Genomic DNA, 27,554 nt, shown 5'->3' on the forward strand with positions numbered 1-27,554 from the left:
TTTTCCTCTTCTACACTTCTGTACATAAGCTCTTACTTTCTGAAGAAATACTACTTTTCCTTTCTAGAGCATGTTCCATTTGAATTTGCCGAGTTTTTGGCAAACATTTAGGTAGTCAGACTTACAACTCTGAGGTAGGGACACACTATAAATATCTGCTTTGCAGGTCAGGTTTGAAATTATGCAGTTTGCCTCAGGTTACAGAGGACATTTACAGAAAAGCTTGAAATTCAACTCAGGAGCCTTAAATTCACTCCTTTAACCAGGTTGCCTTCCTTGAGGCACTCATTCAGGTGTTCTCCAGTTGGGCTTGCTGCTTCCTTGTATTGCAATTACATTAATTCCTCTTTTAGTAGGGTTCCAGCTATGTTACTGTGTCTAGTGCTGCACGCTGCATCTGGCACAGGAATGCAGTGTTGCTCTTACTAGGCTGTCAAAGAGAATGTATCACCACAAAAATAAATAATGTCTAGCTGCTTCTGGCATTTCAGTCCCAGCAGTATTTATCACTTCTGGCTGATCAGTGCCTGACTAAATGCCCCTAACAAACAATGGGTATAGTCCCAGTTGAATTCAGTGTGCATTTAATCAGGTCTTTGCTAACTGTGCTTCCAAACTTCACATTTCATACGGACTAAAGTACTGTCTCTTTTGTTTTTAGACCATTATTCCACTTACTTCACTGTTCAGATTCAAACAATGGATTTTCTGCATGGATTATGTCAGTGAATGTATGTTTGTATATGCAGACTCTAGTTTTAGTTCTAGATTTAGTTCCTCCCCAGTGTGATGCTGCCTACCTGCATGGCAATCTGGGATTAAAGCTGAAAATATATATGTATTTTATCATAAATGAACAAAGATACCCAGAAAGACAAATTTCATAGATGAGTTCAGTGACAGAAAGAATCTTCCACTATTCAAACTATTCCACTATTCAATGCTCTTTTGACGGAGCATTCCCCTCCAGCCTTCTCAAGTGAAGTAAGACAGCTTTCCTGAGCCCAGTACAGTCCTTCCAGACAGAAGTCCTGGGTGGCCCTTATCAAAGAAAACATTGCCCCACAGTTTGTTCCTTCCCTGATGTGATTTGGGAACAGCTTCATGAAGGGATGTAAAGTGAAGGAAGGGAAGGAAGCTTCCATTAAATGTCCGTAACTTTTAGTTCTTTAAAGTATTTTTTAAGTTCCTCATTGAAAAAGCTGAAATGAAACCAGAAGCAGCTTGTAATCACAGTTCCTCTGAAGAGGGCAGAAAGAATGCATGGGGTGTGATGTGCTGAAACAGCCTACAGACACTTTAGGAACAAAAATTACATCTTAAAACTATGAGTAGATTTAACAATTGAACTCTAAAGAATTAACCATCATATAAACATTTCACACTTTTTGTTTTTCTTTCCAAGGGTCCATAGTCTAGTTATTCAATCTTGTGCAAAGGTCATGTTACTATGGATATGACCTGCAAGAAATGTGTTGCCTCAGAGCAGTGCAAGTCACATGAACAGGCTGAAAGCCAAGACTGCTGATTCACAGCCTTGTCAGGATTTTCATGCTTGTGCTGGTTCCACTGAAGAACAGTCCTTGCACCATTAAGTCTATGTTCGTCCTTTGAAAGTATTCATGCAGGTGTAGCTCCCAGAAAACTTGTGGATTTCTTCAAGTGCTGCCTGAGGGAGAATGCTGTAGAGAAGCAGAAAGAAAATAAGCAGACCAGACAAACAAACCACTTAGTCTGTTTTAGTAAGAGGATGTGCAAATATGCATTTATGTACACACATACATAAGCATACATATTCTCAAAATGAGCCACTGAGGGTGCACAGACAAAACATGTCAGTATCCTGCTGTTGAGTAGGTCTAAAGGGAGAAAGTTCTATCAAGTTGCTCTTTCTCTACAGAAATATTTATCCAAAAAGGTCTGTAAAAACTGCAAATTGGAAGATACCATCATGTTTTATTCCTCCCCAGTTCTGTGTAGAATCTTGAACTCTGAAATACACAGATATAACCTGAATGCTTTGGTTAACCTGCCATCTGTTTGTGCTAGGCATGTGCCCTTGTTATCATAAGGCATGGATAGAGATCTGATTCCTGACAACTACTGTAAAGGAAAATGGATTATTAATTCTTACATTACAAGAGAAGGAGAATGGCGTTTTTTCAGCCTGTAGAACTTATGGGAACTTTTGAGAGTATCACAGAGCAAAGTATTTATTGTGAATTATTTTTCTTGTTTGCAATGCAGTATTGTAACTATTTTCCACAGAAATCTCGTGACCTTGTTTCAGTTCCTGACTGAAGCAGGTTTTTCAAAGGCTTTAATGGAAACTCTCATGGAAACCCAATTTTAAATGTCCTTCCTCTTTAGTTGTTTCAGGATATGAAGTTATGACTTTCTTTCCTTGGGGACTTTAAAATTCCTGTCCTAATCATACACAAAAATACTTTTTAACAGTTTGATTACTTTAGCACAAGGAAATACAGCTGTGATGTACATACCTTGTTGTGCAGAAATCCTTTACAACACAGAGCCTGGAGCCCAAACAGTGGCTTACTAAATCCAAATCAGCTCCATGCATGTTAATTGTTAAAAAATTTCCTAGATACAAATACTAGTTCAGACCTCAGGAATCCAAATTTGGGGAGTGAAACTTGTTTCATAAAAGGGTCATATCCAGGCAAAACATCTATGAAGGGAATCTCAAGTAGTTTTTGCTTCTATATGTCTTTCTTGGGAAGGGACGGACAAATCTGATCCTGGATACTGGGTTATGGCCAAACTCTTTGACAGACACAGAGGGACTGTAAGCCAGTCTTGCTAAATGGGTGAGGCTATTGCTGGGCAAAGGAAATATTTACCTCTTTAGGATGACAAGAACATGCATTGTCCACGGAAGGAGCAGGAATGCTTGATTCATCTGAACTGCTTCTACTGTCCTCCTAGCCACTGTCTCTGGCTTGAGAGGAGGAAAAAGGTTAGGGAACCTAAGTAAATAAAGTAAAAAATAAAATAATTATTTGTTAACCATCCTCATGCTTTAAGATATCACTGTCCAAGTCCTGTTACTCACTAAGCTATCGCTGGTTTCTGGCATTCAGACATGCCCAAAGCAGGCTGGAAGAAGCAGAAAGTTCCAGTTTCAGCCAGAATGCTGGAAACAGAAAACCCAGTTCCAACCAGTACTGCTGGTTTAACTAAATGTTATGAATGTACACGTTGGTGCCTTCAGGAAAAAGTGGCAGAGTGTGCTTAGAACCTCAATTCAGGGATTTTCTTAAACTGCATGCAAACTAATCCCAAAATGCTGTCATTTCAGTGTTGTTGTTTTTCCTCTTCCTCTCTATTGCTCTTTGATTGATCCAAATTCTTGACAGGTGAAAAGTATTGCTTTTAATACCAAACAGAAGGCTTTTCCCAGCTCCAGCAATAGCTTGACACTGCAGATTTTCTTGTCTAGCAGAACACTAGCACTAACTGTATTAGTAAGTTACTTTGTCCATTGTAAAAGATCAATTTGGTCAGCTTTTAGTCTTTGAATTTAGTTTGTTCTTTTAGATTGAGGTTGAAAGGGGAGGTACTGACAGCTTTACTTCAGGAAGTGGCTGTCGTTCCTTTCAGTAGAAAGAATTAAGTATTTCAATGAATAAAGAAGGAATTTGTACTGTTAATTCTCAAGTAATTTGTAGACTGCGCCTCTTAAATGACCTCAGCTTTCAGATTACCTCCCTTCCCTCTGTGGTGACTGCATATGGCCTAAATACACTCAGGGAAAATAACTTTCAGCTTTCTATGCAGAAGCAAACATCTCACTTGGTAAGGCAGGCTGTGTGAATATGCCAGCAACCAAAGGAACCAGTCTGATGAGTCCCTGCTGGCCTAGAGTGACCCTCTGTTTGCAGGCAGCCAAATGAGACATCAAATTCTCTTAACTAAATAAAGCATTAATTAGGAGTGTATTGTGATGATTCATTTAAGATGAGATGCTTTATTCTAGTTCCCCTTGACTGACCTGATTCTCATGCCCTGAAACATCTCTGTGCTGGTGTGAAAGGGCAGGACTGTTGTGGCATTCACTCCAGGGCAGTCGAGCAGCCCTAACGTCAGGCTCTCCATAAAGGCAAAGGATGAGGCTTTGGAGGTGCAATAGTCAATGGCACCAGGGATAGCTGACAAGGCCAGGACAGAATTCAGGCAAACGATGTGTCCCTTCTGCAACTCCAGCATCCTTGGCAGGAATGCTTTGGTGGTCTGAAGAACAACAGTGTTAAAAAAAAGAACATCAAATACTGTCACTACTGGGAAAAATCAAATTTTTAGACTTTTTTTCCCTTGGCTTTTCCCCTCACATTGTTTTTTCTGTGTCCTTTTCACAACAGACTGATTTTACCAAGCATTGTTTAAAAAGACCTAGTAACAGCCACGTTTTTGCTGGCTCCTGTCACTCACTCCCAATTCCAATTGCATGTGATTGGTACAAGAGTTCCTCTTACCCAGAACTGTCCCAGGGTGTTTATATGTTGTGATTTGAGCAGTGCATCATCATCGCTGTCCATCAGGCTCTTCCCATGGACCACAGCAGCATTGTTCACCAGGATAGTGATATCACCCACCTTCAGAAAAACCCAAATTCCGTGTTACAACTAATATCTATCCTTGTGAGCTGGCAGTCACCACTAGATCTCAGTATCTGTTATTACCTAAATATGTTATTATTTTCCTAGCTTTCGACATTCTTGCTTATAGGGCTTGTAATCATTTAGAACAGGTAGCTGGACTCTATACAACACAATCTGGATGGTTACCCCTCTTTTTTTCCCAATATGCCAATCTATTTTTTTCCTTATCAGTCAGAGTCATTACTCAGTGCTGTCCACAAACAGTGCTTCTACACAGACACTAACCTTCTCCCGCACAGCTTTGGCCTGCTGATAGACCTCCTCTCGATTTCCTACATCACAGATGAAATAATGACATTCTGTCCCCATCATCCTGATTTCCTCTGTGGTCTCCTTCAGGCATTTCTCAGTTCGACCCCACAGGATGATCTGCAGCAAGAAACTTTTGTTAGAGTCAAACTGCTTCTGCTTCAAATCTAAAATAATTAAAACATGCTTCCTAACTTCAACAATTTGATGAATATCTTTGTTGTGTTTTCACTGCCAGCCCTTTGCATTGTTTCATTTAGAACTAACAATGATTTTCTATTACATGGGGATGGGACTTGAGTATCCTGAAGGTAGCTGTATCCCAGTGCTGATACACTATTGGCAGGTTCTTTACAAGCAATACAAAATGCCACATCTTTAGCCTAATGCGACAAATCTGTGAAACATTTGGCGAATTTTCTGTATCACAGAATTTCAAACCTATCCCTGATTTTGCTATACACACACAAAGATAACTTTCTTCTAAAATCCCAGACCTTCCTATATATCTGGTATGTCATCTGCTTCTTGTTCTACATTTGGAGACAGCATCTGCTCTGCAGTAAAACATGTTTTTTCAGCATATCATCTGTAACTATTTGCAGTGCTGTTTGCAGGCTGGTGTCCTAACTGCAGTTCAAACAAGAGATTCATCCTGATACATAGATCTGAAGTGAGAAATTTCAAGCACGAATTCATTTTGCAACTAATATATGCAAGATCACTCTTGCCATTCCCATTTAACACAGGAAAGATGATACAATACTGCTTGTACAAAGAACAACTGTGAATATCCACAGAAACAAAACATTTCATGCTTCCATCGCTGTATTTCAAACATTCATCTACCAATAAGAAGGTTCAACCAAAACATTTTTTCCTGGTATATAACCTTCTTTTCTAATTTTTTTTAAGGTTACTCACCTGGGTTCTCAACCCTTTCCTAAATGAGTCAAATTTATAACAATATAAATCATTACTACAAATAATAATTTAATCCCATTTATAAGTCATTGCTACATCTGTGAACATAAACACACACAGACTGATACAGTTCTAGTCTCAAAATCACCAAAGGGCTAATAAGTTGGTTAACTAGAAACTTCAGAGCACATATAAATACGCCAGAGCCACTTCATGGGAAATCCTATCTCAGGTGAAGTAATTTTCAAGGAAAAACCCATTAAAAACCTTCAAAACTGCAGGAAAACATCTGGCTAAAAATGGGAGCTTGTGTATTGGCCTGTCCTCGAAAGCCTCAGCACATCACCCGTAGCTATCAGGCTTTGGCATCTGCACAGAGCTTGTAAAACCAATGGCTATTTACTCACTGCTGAACTCAGAGCTAGACTGGGGGATAATTCTTATGCCTACTCTGCAGACTTGACAGGAAACCAAGAACATGTGAGAAATTTCACAAGCTTTCAGGAAATATTTACAAAATACCATTCAGCTACAAGCACACACATACTTGCTCTCTCTTTCACAACCTACACCTCTGTTGGAAAGGGAAGAAAAAACATTCCAAAATGTCAGCCTTAAGCATCAAGTCTGATGCCTACTCTGCAACAGGGTGAACACTTCAGCCTCTTAGGACTGGATCAGTCAAATGAGACAGTAAAAAATGAACTGACAAGTTGAAGAGTGATGGAAGGTAGGAAAGGAAGAGAAAGAGAATTAATGCGGCAGACAAGGCCAGATTGGACAGACATGGGCGACATGGTCTAGTGTGAGGCATCCCTGCCCATGGCAGGAGGTTGGAACTGGATGATATTAAGGTCCTTTCCAACCCAAACCATCCTATGCTTGTATGATTTTATGACAAGAGGAATGAGGCAACAAACAGACCTCACATACCCAGCACTCCAGGTTTCCCCCTGCTATTGCAAAATAAAAAGTAGATCCCTCACTCTTCACTTTAATCTGTTTCAAACATCCACACAGCCTCCTATTCCCAAGAGCTGCCACTGATGCACTGGATGTCAGGAAAGACATGGAAGAATCATAAACAAAGGATGACCTGTCAAAGGAACATCTGTCTGTGATGCAGCTCTTGGACATAACATTTTTTATGTCCGAACAGTTACTTTGGGACCTTTAATATCCTACAGGCAAGTCTTGCGAGGTGACCCCATTAAAATCCGGGCCCTCTGGGGAAGACAGAATTTGCTGGTTCTCCTGCTGACAGCATTAACTTCAGCACTGATTCTTTTTCCATGGGAAGTTTTTGTGTCCTTGATATTGTTCACACTCAGGTGAAAGCTTCAGCCTGAGTAAGAAAAAAGCAGCAAATAAAAGGACATTCTTTTGTGAGAGGGGAAAGTTCCCCAATGACACAAGAGGTTTCCTGCCGTCACTGCTGCTACTTTTTACAGATGGATAAAACGCAGAACTCAATACAACCTGCTTTTGGTCCAAATTCAAGCTTGACTGCTCCTACAAGACATATAAGACTTTTAATTTCCTTCTGACATCTTGCCAAATTAAATTGGCAAGGGCTTCCCTCTGGCCTCTGAGGGTATCACATCTTACAGAGAGACAAGACTTTCAGTTGCTGCATTAGCTTCCTAATTGAGGTTTCTGTTGCTCCTGATCTCTGTCTTTACAGAAGGCTTTGGCTTAGTGTTCCTTTGTAGGCAATACTTGTCTCCTCCTGCCTGCACCAGTTTCACCAAGGTTCTCCTAGGTCTACTGTTGTGGCCTGAGATTTCCTACAAACCTCCCTGCTCTCCTGAATTCACCTCCTTCTGCAAAGCCTGCAATTAGGTGAGTTGCTGCTCATGAGCTGGAACTCATAAGGTTGGGTTATTTGTAACATTCTTACTACATTAAGAGTCAGGGAGAATTGTGCATGTTCCCAATGCTCCTGAACAAACCCTTCTGCTCACTGGAGGCTTAGGCCTGGAGAGAATGACTTACAGACAAAGAAATTCCTGCTTGGGACAGAGGAAAATGCAGAGAAATAGAAGAGAAAGGAGACACGGCTTTCCTCATTACGCAGCCTGTCAGGATGTTGCACAGCCACCCATTCACGGTTAATTTAATGGTGGATAGAGGAATATTTAATTTGTGTTTCGGATAAGTTCTTGGACAGACAGTTTTCCGTCCTGGAAAGAATCCAGCCCCACTTCTTCTCCCCTTTCAGCTCTCATCATACTGTCCTGCCAGCCCCTCCCTACCACACTAGACACGCTTTCCTTTCAGAGAGTTACTGACCAGAAAATTGCAGAGGGCAGGAGCCCGGGGAGGTTGTTTAATCCCCGTGGCAGCTCCTGGAGGCTCCCTGCCCGCTGGTTAGCCCTGGGTGACCCGGGTGGTTGGCAGCCAGGGAGGCAGGTGGAAAGTTACAGCAATCCCTTGTGCTAGGGCTGTGATGAGAGCCGGGCAGCAGCAGGACAGGCGTCTTCCTACTGTCGGGTGTAGGAAAGCAGAGATTTATGGTGACAGAGGAGCTTAGCACGGCCTCCTCTTCATTAACTTGAAAGTAGGCAAGGGCTGTGACATCACAGCTTAGTGCAGATTTTCCCAGGATTTATTCATGAGTGAAGTTTTGCAAACCAAACCTTATCTCTAGATCTTCTCCCCTCTGGCAAGTCACAGAGCTCCTTATCTGGCTTTAGGAAAATCATTTCAGCTGGAGTGGCAGGCTCTGCAGACACTGCATCCTCTGCTCCCGGAGGAGTCGTTTAACTTTGGACTTAATCTGCTAATGAGACATGCCCTGAGGTCGGAGGGGAGTCAAAAGGAAGGTTTTAGCTGCTGTTGCACTAAGGGAAGGCTTTCTAAGAGAGGCCTGCGCTGGCTCTTGGCCAAAAGCCCCAACCATGACTGTAGGTTTAAATCCTGATTTGCACCGTAATAGAAGAGTTACGCTTTTGACTGGCCACAAAATCAGATAAAGCCACTAATTTATATAAACAGGTCTAGATTGAAGCTACTATCAACCACAATATACACACATGATCTATGCTTCCAGAGTCTTAAGTATATTACTGGTGCCGGAGATGAGGTTAGAGCTAATTTTACATCATTTACAAGGCTATTTAACTTGTTTGGTCTGATTTTATTGCTAGCACAATTCATGAGCAGCAGAAAAGGAATGCTGCCCTTTTACATCGTCAATTAATTTGGCACTGTATCTTCAGCAAACCCGCTGTGCTTAGAACTTATCCCTCCAGTGAACTACACCAGTATTGGAAAGGTGTCCCACAACAAAAGCATGTCTGAGACTGAACATGTGCCATTTCTTGATACTCAGAATCTGGGTTGTATTTTAGTATGGACTTGTTCCCTCTTAGTCTTTTCCAACACAACAACATGTGTTGTGATTAGCAGATAAAACTTCCATTCCAAAAGCTTCCACAGTTTATGATTCATGAAGCAAATCTCTGTATCAGTTTGGAGATACTGAAAGATGAAAGTGTTGCAGAGGGACACTGCAGTGCTCTGCCTGCCTGCTCACAATATTGCTGCCACCACAAATGAAGCACAACTCCTAGCCACGGATCAGCTGAGATAAGTAGCTGGTAGGTCAACACATTTCATTCCCCCTTTCAGCCTCCTTCCTAGTCCAGTGAAACAAAAGTTGCTGTGTTTGAGCTGGTACCTGGAATTGCACAGCCACCTCAGCCACCTTTGTTCATACAGAGCACCCTTCTGCATCCAGAAAGTTCCTGCATGCTTTTAGGAAGTACAAAGTGGAGATAATCCACTTAAGTATGTCAGTCTTACTCCATGTATTTACAAAGCCTGGTGGTACCAACTCCCAGTTGGTCCTCTGAAGAAATGCATTCCAGTGTATCCCATAATCCTGGCTGGGTTTTGCATACGATGAGAAAAGCCTCAGAAGCAGTCATGTGTTTTGCCTGTCAATGGCATGAGGGTATTCTCCTCCACCCCTTCTCCTCTCTTGCCCCAGGGCAAAGCCAGACAGGTTCTGTCAGGAGCTGGGCATGGGAGAGGCCTGAAGAGAGATGACTGGAAGAGTGAAAGGTGTGGCCGTGCAGTGTGAAACACCAGCCTTTGCTTTGGAAAGGAGAAAAGAACCTGAGGATGCCTGAAGTAGGTAAGTCAAAATACTTAACCCAGAGGCTTAGTGAAACTTGCATAAAAGTGAGCAAACAAAGCAGGCCGGTGGCAAAATCTTCCCAATTCCCACAGTGGAAAGTGAATATCAAAGCTGCAAGGAATGGGTATAAGGAGTTTACAGGTAGGCCTGGGGGAATCAGGAGAGTAAACCTGTTCTACCCACAAGCTTTTCTAGGTTAGTATTTAGAGGCTGTAAAGACATTAGACTATAATAACTGAATTTAAATTTAATCCTGTCACCATGGTAAACACAAAACACAGACTTCATTATAAACGGCTTTGAGTTCAGGCCAGGAGTAGTTTTTAAGAGAGAAGTGTTAAAAAAATTACTGTTAATATACAGTAATGAGATTAAGAGTTAGGTCTGAAGACACTTCAGAAGGCGAGTAAAAGCATGAATTCCAATTCCTTTAGTCTAGAGTCATACCTTTTATTACTTTATATGTTGATTTAGCACTCAATGGGATTAACATTATTCACCTAAACCACAGCCAGATCCATTTGTAGCCCAGCCACCCCTTTCTTGCTCTGAAGGAAACAAAACAGCACCTAAAAAAATCAGCAAAGTATGTGAACACCTGCCTGCTCTTCAACAGAGACCTTCCTTGGAAAGAAAATGTGTAACTTGCTGTCTGCATAGAGGTATTTAAGAGCAGCTCCCTCTAAAGAAGCGAACAAATGCCTACTGTTCTCACAGTCAGGACTATTTAAGGACAGGTGGCCCCATGCTGACTTTTTTCCAGTGGTTTTTCCAATTGCTTTCGTCTGCAACATGAACTGGGACTCCAGACTGCCTTGGGAGCTACACTTCCCAGCTCTGTTGTGTGGAGCAGTTGAGGAAGGGGCAGGGTGAGGGGTTGTTTGCAAGAAGAGGTCACGCAGGAGTCAGCCTTTACAATCCTATTAACGCTGGGACAGGGTCAAACGGAGTGCACGTTCCAACCAAAGCACCAAGTGGCCACAAGCTGTCACCCTGTAAAGGGTCCTGGAAGCTTTTGTGGGGAAAAAAAAAGACAGATTTTTAATGGTGAATGTCTGCCACAGCACGTGTTGGAACCGGCCTCTGCTCCAGGGAACCAGAGCACACAAAGAAATACCCAGCCATAAAATCCTCTGCTACAACGCAGAAAGAAGTGGCCTATCTGGGGGATGGGGAGAGGGGTAAGGTTTTTCAAGCTGCATATTTGAGGTAAGGCTTTGTAGATATCTACCAAAAGAAATACAATACTCCACCCTGTAAAAATAACTAGTGTGCAGCCGCCTCCGTTTGCTTGGCATGCCATCCAAATAACCCACTTCCATATGAAAATGTCCACAGAGATCTCAGGAAATTGTGGGGAGGGTAAATATGCAGGTGCAGAAAGGCCTTTTGTACTGCGAGCACAGCAGACAGGATGAAGGGATAGAAAGCCAGTAAGTAACATTTCAAAGGGAAAAAACAGAAATAGCTGGATCTCTGTAACAGAAATGCCATGATCCAACAGGGTAGAAGGTTTGCACATTTCAAACGCAGCAGAAGATTTGCACATTTTCCTTCCAAAACCCTGCATTATTATTTTTACTTACTGCACACACTTCTCAGGGTAACTGGTTCGTAACACAGGGAACGTTAAATGTTCACGTAATACAGTTAAACATTTACTAGGACAGAAAGTTATGTTGACACTGAACTGTAAGAGTGTTTGTTTTTGTAGAGCTAAAAACAATCAGAAGTTTAGATCACAGGGTAATGTTAGACATAAAGGGAAGTGTGAAATTAAAAATGCGGATCCAACGCAGTGTTATTTCCATCACCTGAGTGGGTGAAAATAACTCCTAAAATTGCCTGGTTCAGCCAACGGTGAACTGAAAACTGCTGCTTCTTAACTAACCAAATAGAAAAGTTAGACCTAACATAACTTTATGGAAAAGAAGAATTAAAGAGCAACAAAAAGGGTGCCAATAGAACTGGACTGTTAGAGTGTGCCTTTATATTTCTGAGATGAATTCTGTAAAAGGGGCCTAATCTTAATCTGCTAAGTGGTTTTAACTGGAGTGGCCACTGCATCGCCTCCTTGGAGACAGCGCTGAGACTGCTGGAGCCAGAGCCCTGGGCAGCCTACAGCAGGATCAGTGGTACTGGGTTCCCACTCCAAAATGGGCAGCTTTAATCCAGAATGGGAAATGCATTAGAAGCTATGAGGAATGAGGAAAGCCACAAGGAATGTTTACAAGCCTGAGGAAGACCTAGGCAGCCAGACAGCCCCAGCTCTTGCAGGAACATCACAAAATAGGAAGACTAGGGGAAGTGTTTCAATTTATTAAACTGAAAGAAAACAGACATGGAAACCAAAGGATGAATAACATTTCTAACGCTGTCATTATAAACTACCATCCAGGAAGGTCTAAAATATGCTCCAGATCATCCACGTGCATAATATGATGCAGCTCTTGAGTGAAAAAATAATTTCTCCCACGAGGCTACTGGAGAAGTATTAGGAGTTAAAATAGCCCACATTAAATTCGTACATAAACTGAACACTGGCAACAGCTCCAGACATGCTCCCCAACACTCTCCTGTCTTTGCCTGCAAAAAAGAGAACTGCTTCCATTTAGAAAAATCTAAAAACTGTCAAAAGGAGCTTTTCTTATTTTAGTCAAAGAAATAAAGAATACCGCTTAGAAGAAAGCAGTATTTAAATGCTTACCAGTTTCCTGTCTTTTTATGTACCTTTCTAAATGTTATTTTTTAATGGTGGCTGTTGCTATGCAACAGGGCAGAATTTCTAAAATCTATTCGTTGTACAAATGACAGTTTTCAGCACAGATTTAACTCTCTCAGCCTAATAACTCAAAGAAGGAGGATGGGGATGGGAGGACTGCAAGCTCCCAGAGTATGTATCGCCAAGGGATACAGCAGGGTGATAAGGGTCTTTCACTTACTACTACACCAATTTTGCCAATACACTGTTAAAATGAAGTAGCTACCCTGCTTGTAAAACATGTAAACAAGTACAGCTCTAGTTAAACACAATGATATCAACATGTAGAAACAATAGTTCTCACGATTACTTTTACCCAGAAATGATCAAGCAATTCTAATCACATTCTGCTTCAATGACACTATTTAAACTGACCAGGCAATCATAAATCAAGCTGCAGCATATCAATAAGTTACAGCTCCCTGGAAGTCACTATCCTTTGGATGTGGCTGTCTATCACAGGTGTGCTTTTTAGGCCACTGCAATGCAAAATGAAGCTAATTCACTTTAACATGAACATAAAATCAATTCAGATATCACAGAACATGAGATATTGTCCAGTACAATATATAATGTAACTTTGACAGTACCTGGGGTTTAGCCGAGGAGGCAGTAATACAATATTGAAGCACAGTAAATCCTTGATGTGTTCAAAGTCAGTAACAAGCAGAGCTTGATGCTGTGAGGGTTTTCTACTTACCAGGAGACCGCAGAGCACTGGGGATCTGTAAACTACTTCAATGAAGTGTGCGAAATTGATCCCTAAAAACCAGGCCTAGTTTGGGCTGACTCACATTCACTGTAGAACAATCTTTACTTCCTCTGGAAAATATTTATAGGTACACAAAAAGACAGACCCAGATGACTTACATGACACAATTTGCAGGGGTGCTGACTGACAGCAGTCAGTGGGAAATCCACACCGAACTGTCATGGTTAAAATTGCCCTTAGTAGCCTAGATCCAGAAACAAGTAACAGTACTTGGCCTAAACCCGTGACTCAAAAGCAAACCAAAAATATTTTTAACTGGTTTTACTGATTCTAGTGGCTAAAGCAGCCATTCTGACTTCATGTATTGCAGCACAGTTCACCCCATTACACTGACTCCTTTCGACATGGATCTTTTTTCAATCCACAACCAGTGTTCTGATTATTGGGTTGTACAAACAATCTCAATGACAACAGGAAATCCCATTCTTGTAATAGAATTTCAGTGGTTAAGGATTTTCAATCCATTGTTTTCCCTTTTAAGCCATTCAGGAAGAGAAACTGAAAATGACTTTACAGAAGGAGAAGGGCACTTTTTGAGTTCTCTGGTTCTGCAGAACTGCTGGGCTAAACCAAGATGATGACAGTGGCTGAAGCCACCAGCACAGCACTTCCTCTGTGAGAGCAGTAAACAAGTGCACTGATGTCAGGAGGAGCTGGCTGACCCAATGATGAACTCAGGGCTGTAAAGGAGATACAAGGTGCCAGATCACTATGTGCACAAGCTTCCCACACACACGTGTGGACACACATGCACATCCTCACAGCAGAAATGGTGTCACAAAGTAAACTGCACTGCTTGCATATCATCATCTAAGGAAATGAAACCCTGAAAAACCCCTTTGATGGCTGAATGTTCTGCTTTTGAAGAGGCAAACCTCTTGCTTCCATAAAGCACACATTCAAATCTAAACACAACATAGACGATTGTCTCCAAGGGGCCTGGATTAAAATCAAATAACAAGCAACACAAAGAACACTCTGCAACACTGCACAACCAGCGTACCTCAGAACCCCAAATCAGACAGCTCTGTTCACCGAGACAGGGCTCCTATGTTTCCCAAGAGTCTTGGAATTGTTCTTACATCATTTCTGACAGCTCACTGTGGTCAGAGCCAGCCCTGTTCTATTACCACTTTGGGAAAGAAGCTTCTGTTCTATTACCACTTTGGGAAAGAAGCACCAGCTGGATGTCTTTAATATTCTACTTGGAAGAATGAGCTCTTCTCTTTAAGGCAGTAAGCTGGGTTTTGTCCTCACTGGTGATGTTTTTTTTTTTAAGAGGTAGGGCTTACAGAATTTGAGTTTGTACTCAACATAAAACCAAGCTGCTGGAAGCAAACGTCAGGATTTCCTATCCCTGCTCCAAAACGCTGCAGCCAAGTCTCACCCAGTGAATGTGCTGATCAGAGAGACAAGTTGTCTCTGTTTACTACTAGCAAAGAGATTAAAATGACAAATCTGAGACAAACACTAATTTAATCTTCACATTGAAAATTTGTGATTGTCCACTGTCATTGTTGATCCATTCTTTCTAAGGGCACTTAAAGGTGAACTATGCAGTTATCTTTACAATATCCACTCCCATTAAGTTATATTAAGTCTAGTATATTTGAGGTTTTCCTTAAGGTCCAGTTAAGCAATTGTCTAACAATTCCTGCGTTCAGGTAATGTGGTGCAAGTCTGTACACTTGGGTGTGATTCAAAGGGCAAACGGAACAAAAAACCGATTATAGTTACTTAAAATACTGTGCTTTTGTAACTCCTGACTTCTTAACGTAGGCCTAGCTATGGAGGAAGCATCTGCTGTTCAGTGAAGCTTCCAAGAAACACTGAAATGAGGTTTTGTTCAGTGTCTGAAGTTTGCACCTGGTACCAGTCAGCACTCACAGACATTTGGCTCACAGTTTCAGTCCAGGACTCACTAGGAAAGAAGATGCATCTAAATGACAAACAGTACTTGTTGATGCAACTGGTGGAGTCTGGTATCTGTGCTGACCAAGAGGAGGAATGCTGGCAGTCAAGCCTGAACTCCATTTGCACCTATTTTAAATGGCTGCTTCATTTAGATAGGAGATGAAATATATTATTCAGGTCTTACAACTACCATCCCACCTTTATAGCTTACATAGACTCATCCTAACCTGTGGCTAAAAATATGTCATATTACAGGATAATCACCCTGTATCAGCCCAGGATCTTTCTGGGCATCATTTTTATACCACCTCACAAGATGTATAATTGTATGTTGTTTAAGTGTACTCAGAGATCCAACTGCCACTGATTACATACTGAGAGCCAGCTGTATCTCAGTCACATACATAAAGCATAACTGATTTCAGCAGAGCTGCATTTGTGCTTTCAAACACTATTTTATTGCTGTAAGTGGAGCACTGCCACGTTTGTTCAGGCAGTGTTAGACAACAGAAACCCCAGTGTTACTCAAAACAAGCTCTGTGGCACTGTATTCAATAAGTTGTAATTAAGGTGGCAGCATAAGGGTGGCTGTCCATAGAATCCTTCTGTAATTATGCACAGTTTATGCCTAAGCTAATAGGATGAACAGTTTAAATTCTGGCAAGGTACCCATCTATTCCCAAGTCTATTAATTAGAATCAATTTAATCTCCACTGGAATAAAGGTCAAGCAACATGGATCTGACCCTTTTCTGCTGGCGTCAGTGTTATCAGCCAATGGATCTGGCAGTGCCTGGGTCTGACTTGTTTGACTCTTTAGCATGTTGACATAATGCTTTGAAGAACAGGGTCTGGGCCCAGCTAAAAAGATCTCTCTAATAATTTCTGCTTTATATTCCTGATAAGCACACAGGTTTATGAATTCCAGAGTTTGTTCTCTCTTGGTGGGCAGCTCTGAGGCTGTTCTCAGTCTCCCTTTCCTACACAGTACCTTACAGGAGCAATGGTATTGGATTTGTATGTTCAATTCAGTCCAGAAATCAAAGTGAAAAATGAACTTTAAAAACTAACAAACATTTGGTAATGGATCTTACAGCAAGCACTCAAAATCAATAAGCATTAGCTGACATTTTCAAACCATCCAGAAGGAAAGACACGGAATTTCTACATGCTTGTCCAACTTTTATGGAAGGAAACAAAGGAAACTACCATCTTTTTTTCTTCTCCCATAGTTCCTGTAAAATTAATGACTACTCAGTGGAGTTATCATCATCATCATCTATTTGTCCTAGTTCTCTTGGGAAAAATGTCCTAATACTTTCATACCTCTCAGCTTACTGTAAGGCTGTGTTCCTGGTCTGGCTCTGTGATGTAAAATCAGCTAGCTCTTGATGTCTTAACCTCATGTTTGTTCTCTTTGAATGCTGCTGATCTGTTTGAGGAATGTAATTCAGAGTCTGTTCAGAGTTTTCCAAGTGGATTTTTACTAACCACTGTATAGTATCACCCTATCAAGACAGGTTTCCACAGCAAGATAATAAATAAATAAATACATCTATATATCTACCTTTGATTCCTTCTAAACTTTTTAGTCAGAATGCTTAGAAATGTGCGCAGGGCTTATGGCCACACTTAAAGCAAATTGCTCAGCCAGACTAATGAGACATTAGGTCAACAGCATGTTGAATTCATTTTACAATGCAGTAAAACCTACCTATATAAGTTAGTGCTTCAGATGGAAATAGTGCTACATGTCTCAGGCAACTTTTTCCTAGCCTGTGCCAGACTCATGACAAAATGCAACAGAAATACAGCAGCACATTTACAAGTAGGCGATGAAAACACACAAATAAAAGAGGAATGGATCACTTCACGTAAGCAAGGTGAAACATCATAGACTAAACCCATCTTGTCATCTGTGCAATTCAGAAAAGGAGCCTTGTGCTTTCTTGGTACAAGTAAGATGAAGATCACAGAATGACAGCATGGTTGAGGCTGGACGGGACCTCTGGAAGTCATCTGCCCCAACCCCCCTGCTCGCAGTCCCAAACCTAGATCACTGCTTCAACCAGGTCAACTCTCACTTTGAATTGCCCTGCCTCCCCTTTAAGCTTTCCAGATCTAAGCTTCTGTATTGGCTTTCAAGGCTGCTATCCCCACATTCCTGATCACCTTTCATTTAGCATCAGATCTCCTATTGCAGCCTTTTCCTCCCAGCATTAACTTTTAAAAACCCCTTTGTGTTTTCCACCACACTGAAAACATTCCCCAAAACTCTTTGATGTTGCTCTTCAAATCCCACCTTAAAACTTCCATTGCTGTGATGCCTTTCCAAAAACTTCAAAACAGCCAAATGAGTGGTGTTGAAACCACCATCAGTAGAGACTACTGCATTTATATTCAGTTGTTGCCTTTTGTTTCATACCTGTGCTGTAAATCCTGAGGTAAGCATCGTTCTAATGTCCTTATACAGCTCATTTAGTATCTTTATGCTAAATAATTTCTGGTGCATGAGTGGGTTTCTGAGGTGCTACAACAATGTTAACATATGACCTCATCTTACTTCAGGATTTCTCACAGCATTGACACAGTCCTTAGCTTTTGTGGAAAGCCTCATTTAACTGTCTTGGTGCCAGCCCTTAAGAAGTGCTGGCTTTTGGTGTGCCAACACAGCAGTCTCACTGGGACAGTATTTTCACTCGACATCACTGTATCCTGATGTGAGATGACAAGCCTGTTACTCTGCAAATTTCACTTCTTGTTAACATCATTTATTCTCCTTACAACATACTCAGTAACAAAAGACAGGTATGTTCTAAATTATAAACTAAAACAGCTCCGTCCAGAACACTGCTTCACAGACATCAACAGATCTGATAGCAGATAAATTCTGGCTGTACTTGCCAACCAGAGACATTTTGTGAGGGTGTATTCAAAGGGATGGTCTTGGCACAGGCACACACAACAGGCTCAGTGCCATCCGAGCCTGGGACTTGGAACAAGGGTTTTTCTGCCCATCCTTAAATTCAATCAACAAGGAAGCGTGCTGCCAGCAGGAAGCTGTTAAATAAAGCTGCTGTCAGTATAGAATCTTTATAGAAAGAAAGCTTTTCTAGAGACCATAAAGCCACTCAATCAAACCTATGCTCTCACAGTTTACCAAATGTTCCAAGTTAATATATTATTTTGCATGACATGGAAAAACATTCACTCCCCAATTCTTTTCATGTACTTCTGCTTACTGCTATGTTATGACATGCTCTAATAGCTCAATGTAAGATTAAGTGCTTAAATTTAAATAAGATTAAAGTAACCATCATTAAAATATGCCTGAAACTGTTCAGTTCCTCTGTTTGGGGTTTTTTTTCAACCACACACACAACAGGAGAGATTAATTACCTAGAATCTGATGTGTGCACTACTGGTAAATATTCCCTTATTACCACTACTACTATTTTCATACCTACAACATAGAAAATGCAAAATTTCCTTTTAAATGACAGTATTTTTCACTTTAAGACATGTCAGATTGCCTTTTCAGATGCTTATTTGCATCTCTAAATCACTACAGAGAAATCCATTAGCTACACAGACTGTATGTCATTCTGGTATCTCAGCAGGGCATAAAAAGCATTCAGGATGTGGACAGATGGTCTCTTGACAACGCTGTCTTAGCACTGTAACCTAAAAATACATATGTAAATTTTATGCTGAGCCTTTTAGAAATGATCATGCACCAGGCCAACTCAACATCTGTTTGTGCAGCACATTCACATACTGCATTTGCATGGGGTATAAAGTACATTGGAACTGTGTCCATTTCTTTTATAAACATACTTTTAAAGGCTTTCCAATTTATGCTGCAGCATGGTGCCTGTTAAAACCAAGTACATGGGGATTAATCGCCTTCCAGGAAGAATGAGTTTCTCTCAGCTCTGAAATGATGCAATTTTAAATCAGCTCTATTCCTTCTATCAGAACTCATCTCTGGGGTAGCCAGATCAGGTCTATTCATGTTCTGCATTCAGAATGAATTGCAAGGTACATGTCAGAAATCAGTTAGTACTTGCAGAACACAAATGTCTACTTGATTGTTGGCGCAGCTGCAGTACGTTTAAAACCTGTCAGGCAGCAAGCAGAAGGGTTTCCTGAGTACTTCAGGTATGCTCTCCTCTCTTCCCAGCTCCATTATCAGCAATGATACACCCTTGTACATGACCAAAGAAATGTTTTTAGGTTTGTAGCCCAGCTGGATGGAACTCCATGGCAGATTGAAATTCCTGGGCACTAAGAATTTGATGTCAGGTTCTTATTTAGGCAAGAGCTAACTCTCAAATACAGTATAGTAAGAGTATTCTGCAGGATCTGAAAGTGAAATCAGGGATGAATGTTGAGAAGGACCAAGATTTTAAAACATCTTAGATTAAGAACTTTTACTGAAATCTGTGTGAGATGCTTTTAGCTATTGTCCTACACGCTTAAAAAGGTCACAACTCTAAATGACTTTGAGCATCAGTCTCAGTATTTTGCCCTCTCTTCAGGAGATTAGTATTCATTTCCTTTACAGCTCTAATCACAATGCGATTAATATTTTATCATATAGCATCGGTTTAAGTTATAAACAAGTATTTTAAACTCGGATATACTTATACAAACCAGGACAATGTCAACATGAATCATAAAGACCAAAGTGAAATATTCACTGAACTACAGATGCTGTTTGTGTAACTAATGTGGGAGGAGCATGCCACTGGAAAAACTCACTTCAAAACTTGCCAAATCTCCCATTACTGAGAATACAAGGCTAACATCTAAGACTCGATACCATTTTTTACATAACCTCTCTGCAATACTCTCATCCTAACCACCATTTATAGTCAAAAATCTCAAGCAGCTAAATCTCTGCAAGTATACAAGACTCAAGCACCTGCAGCTCCTCTGTGGTTTTCAGTCCTGTTGAATTCAGTGGAACACTGTGGGAAACTGGCCCCGTTTCAGCAGCAGCGTGGGCTTGCACAGCTCTTATCCCTTCCATGGTGTTCCTTCATCCACTGACTTCTTATTACAACCTTCCTAAATGAAGACATTAAGGTCTGAATTTAAAAATGCTGTGAAAATAATGATGGAAAGAACAGTTGAGATTTCAATTTTGGGGTTTTTTTGTAGCCTGAACAAAATCAGGAGTACTAGAAGCACAATACAAACCAAACCACCACCACCAAAAATCCCTGATCGCTTTTCAAAGGAAAAGTTTAAGAATTGCCTTCAGGATCTTTGTTCACTATCCCATAATCATCACTGATTATTGCATTTGTGGTGTTCTACAGCTGCCCATCACACTGCCATCCTGTTAAAAGCACCTTGCAGACAGAACTGTCTAGACTGCAGTGATGACAGAGCAGGGTCATGGCTCTCAAGCAGCGCATTCCACATGAGAGTGAAGCTTCTGTTTGGTGCTGGCAGTGGTGATCCCAGCTCCCTGCCATCCTGCAAGGGCTCCTGTCTGTCCTGCTACTCCAGACTGCTTACCTCATCACTGCACAGGCATTCAAACCCTCTGGTCTCTGTCTCCTGCAGGACAGGAAGTGGATGTCCAGAGGACAAACCAGTGAAAGGAGAGATCTTCCAGTGTATTTATGAGGTGATTTCTTGCACAGTAAGGAATGTGAAGAACTGTTCAGCTCCTCTCTGCGCTACTGTCACACTGACCCAAGGGCTGCCCCTAGCCCATCTGGCATTTTGGAGGCATCTCTCATGCCAAAACACCCCTGATTCCCTAGAAGGCCTCTGTTTCGTTCAACAATGGTTACTGAAAAGCTAAACATATCACAGCTGGAGGAGAAGAAAAGAAAGCCAAATAGGAGCACAGAATATACAAGCTGTGAAAGAAACAGACCACAGAACTGAGCACAAAGGAACATATCCCTTGTAGGTATGCTACTGAAGATCCATACTGCTGATTTCTGAGTTCAGAGTCCTCCGTGTAAATAAAAACCCTAAGGAATATCAATGGGTTTTGACCAGTCCCCTAATAGAAAAGGCCTAAGAAACTCTTCCAAAGTCACCCTCAGATAACTTTGAATACTAAATATACATACACACATTGCAAATTTGTTTCTATCCTATAATTTTATCTTTTTCAGTTACTTTTTTAGTTTTGGTGACATTTAATAACCCAGAATGTCTAAGAATCAAACATCTCTTTCCTGTTCAGTCAGACCTCAGATTAAACAATGTGTGAACAAAGTAAGTAAAAATTACAAGGAATGTTTTTAGACCTCAAGGAAATGCCTGAAAACCTGACAAAGAGCAAGACATGCAAATGACACACAAAAGACATACGAATCAAAACTTCATCACTGGAGATCATCAAAACCAGGGCTGACAACTCTCTGGCAAAGGGGCTGTAACAGAAAATGCTGTAGGAAAAGCAAATGGCTTAGAGGAAACCAGAATTATTTTTCAACACTTAAGCACCAGTGAATGAACCCATTGAGCCCCTACGTCCCTCTGTCTACTCACATCTGTAGAGGGCTGTTCTTCTACACAGGATATATTGTTCAAAGGGGCCAGTCCTTCCAACATTAACTCGTTTATGGAGTATATTCTTTGCAAAACACCATTAGGCTTTGGAACTGGATTTTTATTTTGTAGGCATTAAATCATAAACTCATAAAAATCTCTCCTTCTCCTGTTTCATTAACACCAATCTACTCTGCCCTTTTGGCTCACCACAGAAAATCAACAGGTAAGAGCTTTAACAAAGCTCCCAATGTGTAAGCCTGAGCCAGAGACTGTTCATCATGTGCTTTTAAGGTGTAGCCAAAAAAATCTTAAGAGTTAAAGCCTACAGTAGTGAAGATCTTGAATGCTGCAAGAAGCAAGCAAAAAGGTACCAAAGGCAGTAAGTACATTTCTCCAGTAATTCAGCCACAGCAAAGTAGCTCCTCAGCCGGCACTTCTGAATCTGGCCACATCTCTGAGAAACAGCATGAAAGCTGAATTACAACACTTGAGTACTTCCAGAGAGCATTCAGTGCTATCCATCCTTCATAATAACACTAACATGTCCCCTACCATCTGTAAACCACTCTTCCTCTGCATTCAGCAAATTTGCACGCTTTTGGTTTTTGCTGGAAGTGCTACAGGAAGCATTTAAATACACAATGCCTCCCATGACCAAGGAGTTTCTGAAAACTTCTACCTGAAAGTAAAAAGGGAGTATGGATCCTTTGAGCTCTTAGTATACACCTGCACAAGGATGATCTAATGATTAAAGTTGCGCATTGTCTAAAAATCACTGGTTGTTTTAACTGAAAACAAAACAGAAGACACACACTTTCAAAACTGGAAGTACAACTGCTACCGACCACTTTGTCCCCTTATTGGCCATCTCATCAGTGAGGCCAATGAACAACCCCGAGAAAAGACACAGCACCTCAGAAGGAAATGTCGCCTGAACATTTCTCTGTCCAAGTCTCATTGAAGGCACAATGGCAGAGCAATGGATTAAAAGAACGAGATTAGGGAATGGGAATCAAGACTGATTTGAATGATCATGCCCAACAGACTTCTGCGGGATTGAGAATTTCACCCTCCATGCTCAACTACGGAATAACAGAATGAACCAAACTGGAAAAGACTTTTAAGATGATCCAGTCCAGCTGTTCCCCAGCACTGCCAAGGCCACCACTAACCCATGGCACTGAGGCCTCGTCTCCACGCTGTGTGAACACTTGCAGGGACGGTGACTGCAGCCCTGCCCTGGGCAGCCTGTTCCAATGCCTGAGCACCCTCTGGGGCAGGAATTGTTCCTCAGCTCCATCTAAACCTGCCCTGGTGCAGCTTGAGGCCGTTTCCTCTTGTCCTATCAAGAGGAGGTGGCTGAGAGAAGAGACCAGATGCCTCCTGACTCTATCCTCCTTTCAGGTATCTATCAAGCAGAAGACACTGTATTTCTATTTATATGAACTTTTTTTGAATTTATTTCTTGCCATCTTCATAGCTTTAAATGCAGGATCAAATTTTACAGTAAAAAATGTTGCAAGTGTGACTATTCATAATCTTAGTCAGATATAACACTTGTCATCTGACGCAAAAACTGCTCAGATACACCTCATTCGTGATTAACAAAACCAGCCTGGGAAAACAAAGATAGAGTGCAAAATGCAATCCAATCCAGTCTAATTATCAGAGGAAATTTCAGATGCTAACAGCCTCAACTAACCTATGTTTCAGAAGATTCTAATCTCAAAAATATGGTTATATATCGCCGCCTACCTCCAAAACTCCGTCACGATGTCTATGTGCGCAAGCGCATGGTGGGTTACGCTGCACACCCCCTATTAGAACCTGAACCTTTATGTTCCTGTTTCTGTTCTCCCCTAAGTAACAGTGTGCTTGGCCTCAGAATTTCAGGCCTTTGGTGGAAGTGTATTTTTTAAACTTGGAATATTATGACTATGAATCTGCCATGCATTATTAATGATGCTCAATAATTCAAGCTTTGCTCTAACTTGATTGTTTAAGGCAAACCATATAATCAGAGAGTAGTGCTGAACAGAGGTCTTGTGTTCTACATGGAAACTGCAACACACCAAGTCAGGGCTGAGCACAGAAAGCAAGCCAGAAATGAAATCTCAGCGCAAAGGGAATTGAAACTACTACATCCATGTAAAACTGTCCTTAAAAATGGGAAGGAAGCCAAAAAAAAACCTACTTTAGTGTTGCAGGGAAAATGTGCCACTACCAAAGGCAGAAAGGCAGTGCCACTGCCAGAGAGCATCAAAACTTGCCGAGTGCCATATTTGACTTACTGGATAGCCATGACGGAACTGAAAGGAGAATCTAATTTCAACTCAGTAAAAGCAAATACTGGATCACCTTGATGACAGACATGAAAAAATCACATAACGCAACCCCCTCAAAGTTCTAAATAGTAACTAGGAACCACACAGCATTTCACAAGATCACAAGACAAGTACAAAGGTTCCCAATAATCATTTTCCTTTATCTTTCCTTCTAAGATACATAGAGATGTTATAGATAAGGCATACAAATGAATTACAGTCTGTAGCTGTTTACAGTCATTTCATCCTGAGCTCTGTATCTTGAAGAGCTCCCTCTCCTTTGGCCCATGTCACCAAGTTCATTAGGGCTGATGGCCATTGTTCAGTGTCCAGCTCAACTGCAGCTAAAGCAGCTCTGGAGCTAGCTGGAGAATGGTGGTACTTCAATACCAGAGCTCAGGCTAGCAACCAGCCAGGCTAAATAAATAATGAAGCATGGTATTCTAACAGATAATATAAATACACCTCCAGCAAACTGCTTGGGTCCAAAGGTCAGGCAACTTGTTTGCTCTGTCTTCCAAGAATTTGTAAATCTCAACATGATGTTTAAACACAAACATCTACAAACATCAAAGTTCAATGCTGACATATTTTACACCTCAAAGTTGCATGCCAGAATAGCTCTATACCACACAGAGAAAACTGCAAAGCATGTGTAAGGAACTGACAAAACAGTATGCAAATTTTTCTTTAAATATCCTCTCATTCGGTATTTTTCTCCTTCTTTATTCTCTCTTGACTCTCATTCATCCTTTCTCACACAGAGGAGTATTTATGCAGCTGTCTAATTTCATGATTCCTGCCTTTCATTACCCATAAAGGGGGAGATGAAACTCAAGCCTTGTTTCAGGGTATGTGTGGGGTTTGTATTCCTGGTTGAGTCACACATATGGAGACACCTGTAGTTATGAAAACACAAGGTTTGAAGGTAAACCATCAGTTCCTGAGCTAGAGAATGGACATGCCAGCTACATGGGCATTTCCAGGCTGTTGTGCAGATGGACCACGCTCTGAGACTCTCCCCCTTTTCCTCTCCCCTAAAGGAAACCTGCAAACAACCTCATAGCTCCTACTCGCATTGTGTTTTTCTTCCTTGCTAGGTTCTCATTCGTCTTATTTTTTGAACAGCTCTGGACTGGCCAAAAGCAAAAAACAAGGGACTTTGGAAATCACAAGAAATGAGTCTTGCAAGTGGAAAACCACTGGGGTGAAACTGAACCCTTCTCCCCACGTTCCCAAGAGCCACACCATCTGCCCGTTTCTGAGTCAAGACCCCTTGGGGGGTGACAAGCGTAGTGTCACATTGGGTGACAGACAGTGGCAGTCTGGCTGTGCCGAAGGAGAGCCTGAGGCTGGCACCAGAGATCAGCTGCACCCTCCCTGCTTGTACCCAGTCTTAGCAACCAGGACTGCCAGGAAGCAGCCTATGAATAGAAATGCAAGCGAGCAGTAGCTTCACGCCTGGGAATCACCTAGCTCTCCTCTCCCTGACACATGAAAACCTTGGCTGGAGCAAAAACCTCCACTTTGTCAGCAGAGAATTCACAAGGGAAGCCCTTTCTCACTATCACATTTCCTTTGATGAGCTGGGAAAAAGAGAGGATGCAAGGAAGGAGGAGAGTGGGCAACTTCTGAAATGTAAGTCAATGTAATGGCTCGGCACGCTGCGTTTTCAAAAGATTAGTGCCCCTTCTCCCCTCTCCAAGGTGATCCCATCAATCCCACCCAGAGAAAGGGCTGTTAACCTCTGAGTGGAAGGCTCCGGAGCGGAGCAGAGCAGAGCAGCAGGTGGGAGCTCCCCTCACACCCATTGCTCACCTTCCTGGCTCCTCGCTTTGCGAACTCCCTGGCCAGATGCCGGCCGATGCCTCTGCCGCCGCCGGTGACCAGCACGCTCTCCCCAGACAGGTCCCGGAGCTTGGGTGGCAGCACCATGCACACGGCAGCTTTCACCACCAGGTAAACCATCTGCACAGGGAAAAGCAGCAGAGCGCCCAGCCACTTCCAAGTCATCCTCTTGTTCCAGGCAAGCCAGGAAGGCAAAATCCTCTTCCAACCCTTCACGAAACCAAGTTGACAGAGAAAGAAATCCAATACCCTTCATGCACCCCCAGATGGGTGACAAGTCTTCCACCCCCTTCCGAACCTTGGGGGACGTGAGATTCCTGGACTGGCAGAAAGCCTTCTCTCCCCCTAAAAAATAATGGGGTAGGAGTAAAATAGTACAGAAGACCAAGTCACTCCCCTGTTTCTTGATGAGTGTCCTCTGGGATTGTCACATGCAGGTAAAATGGTTTCCTTGCTTTTTAATGGAAAGACAGGGTTTTTTAAATTAAAAGAGAGGGAAAAAAAAAAAGTGAAATTAAAAGTAACTATCCATCCCTCAGCTTCAAGGACCAACATAAAAATCCAGTATCCAAATGGAAGGCTTTTATATTTAGAAAAATAAAATAAAGCAGCCTGTGTCTCCAAATTTCAGCCTGCAGTGCCTTCCAGGCAGCTCATTTCTATTCTTAGACTCAGGAAATTGCTTAAATAAGAGAGAACTGCCAGGACCTTCTTTTTAAGAAAGGCTCAACTCAGGGTAAGGTTGTTGGTTTTGTTTTCATATCTATAAATATCTGTAGCCGTTCGGTCCTGAGCCGGTTGCAGAGGTTGAGCTGTTATCAAACCGCCTCTCGCTGCCCCCTCGCCGGGTTTTTCACTTGGGAGTATCTGAGATCACAGAGCAGGAATTACGCCGTGCACTATTTCAGCGCTGGCTCTTTCTCATTTCTCCCTATGGCGCTCTCCGGCTATCACAGCCGCAGCGCTGGGGAGGTTTTTATACCCCATTAAGCCTGATTGACAGTTAAAGTGTTGGGGAGCTCTCACTACTGTTGCTGTGAGTGGCTGGCTCGGCTCTCCCCTCCCCCGAGCTCTCCCGCAGCCGCCGCACAGCGGCTCCAGCACGCAGCCCGAGGCGGGCGCTGACTGCGAGTCGGGGGTAGCTGCGTGCTACGGCGGTCCCCGGGCTCCGCCACCCGGGCAGGCAGCCCCTGACTCCCTGTCCCCGCGGCCCCCCGCCCGGGACCCCCTGTCTTCAGCCGGACCCCCTGTTCCCCCACCCGGACCCTCAGCTCAGGAACAGGCAGCGTTAAGGCTGAGTTCAAATCTTGGAGCTCGGGCGCAGAAGTATTGGCCCAGGATGAGCTGGTGTGGAGGGGAATGGTTCCTTCAGCGCCGGATTGCCAGGCTGGATCCAGCTAACCATCAAAATTTAA

At 42.1% G+C, this 27,554-nt stretch overlaps 1 protein-coding gene across 2 annotated transcripts; it reads right to left on the reverse strand.

The window, feature by feature from the left end:
* DHRS3 (dehydrogenase/reductase 3) lies at nt 1-27,190 on the reverse strand. Of its 2 annotated transcripts, none has more exons than XM_062622822.1 (6): nt 26,110-27,190; nt 4,905-5,048; nt 4,494-4,613; nt 4,013-4,251; nt 2,862-2,987; nt 1-1,682 (listed from the first exon to the last, which is right to left on the reverse strand). In XM_062622822.1, the coding sequence occupies exons 1-6, from the start codon at nt 26,302-26,304 to the stop codon at nt 1,598-1,600; spliced, it is 909 nt and encodes a 302-aa protein (XP_062478806.1). In that variant the 5' UTR covers nt 26,305-27,190; the 3' UTR covers nt 1-1,597. The 2 variants fall into 2 exon arrangements, with proteins under 2 accessions (XP_062478806.1, XP_062478807.1); XM_062622823.1 differs by lacking the exon at nt 26,110-27,190 and adding an exon at nt 13,458-13,821.
* Nucleotides 27,191-27,554: the final 364 nt, after the last annotated feature.

This window comes from Pezoporus occidentalis, unplaced genomic scaffold (assembly GCF_034315485.1).
Source record: "Pezoporus occidentalis ecotype Australia unplaced genomic scaffold, CSIRO_AGI_Poc_V1 ctg249, whole genome shotgun sequence".
Lineage (NCBI taxonomy): Eukaryota > Metazoa > Chordata > Aves > Psittaciformes > Psittacidae > Pezoporus > Pezoporus occidentalis.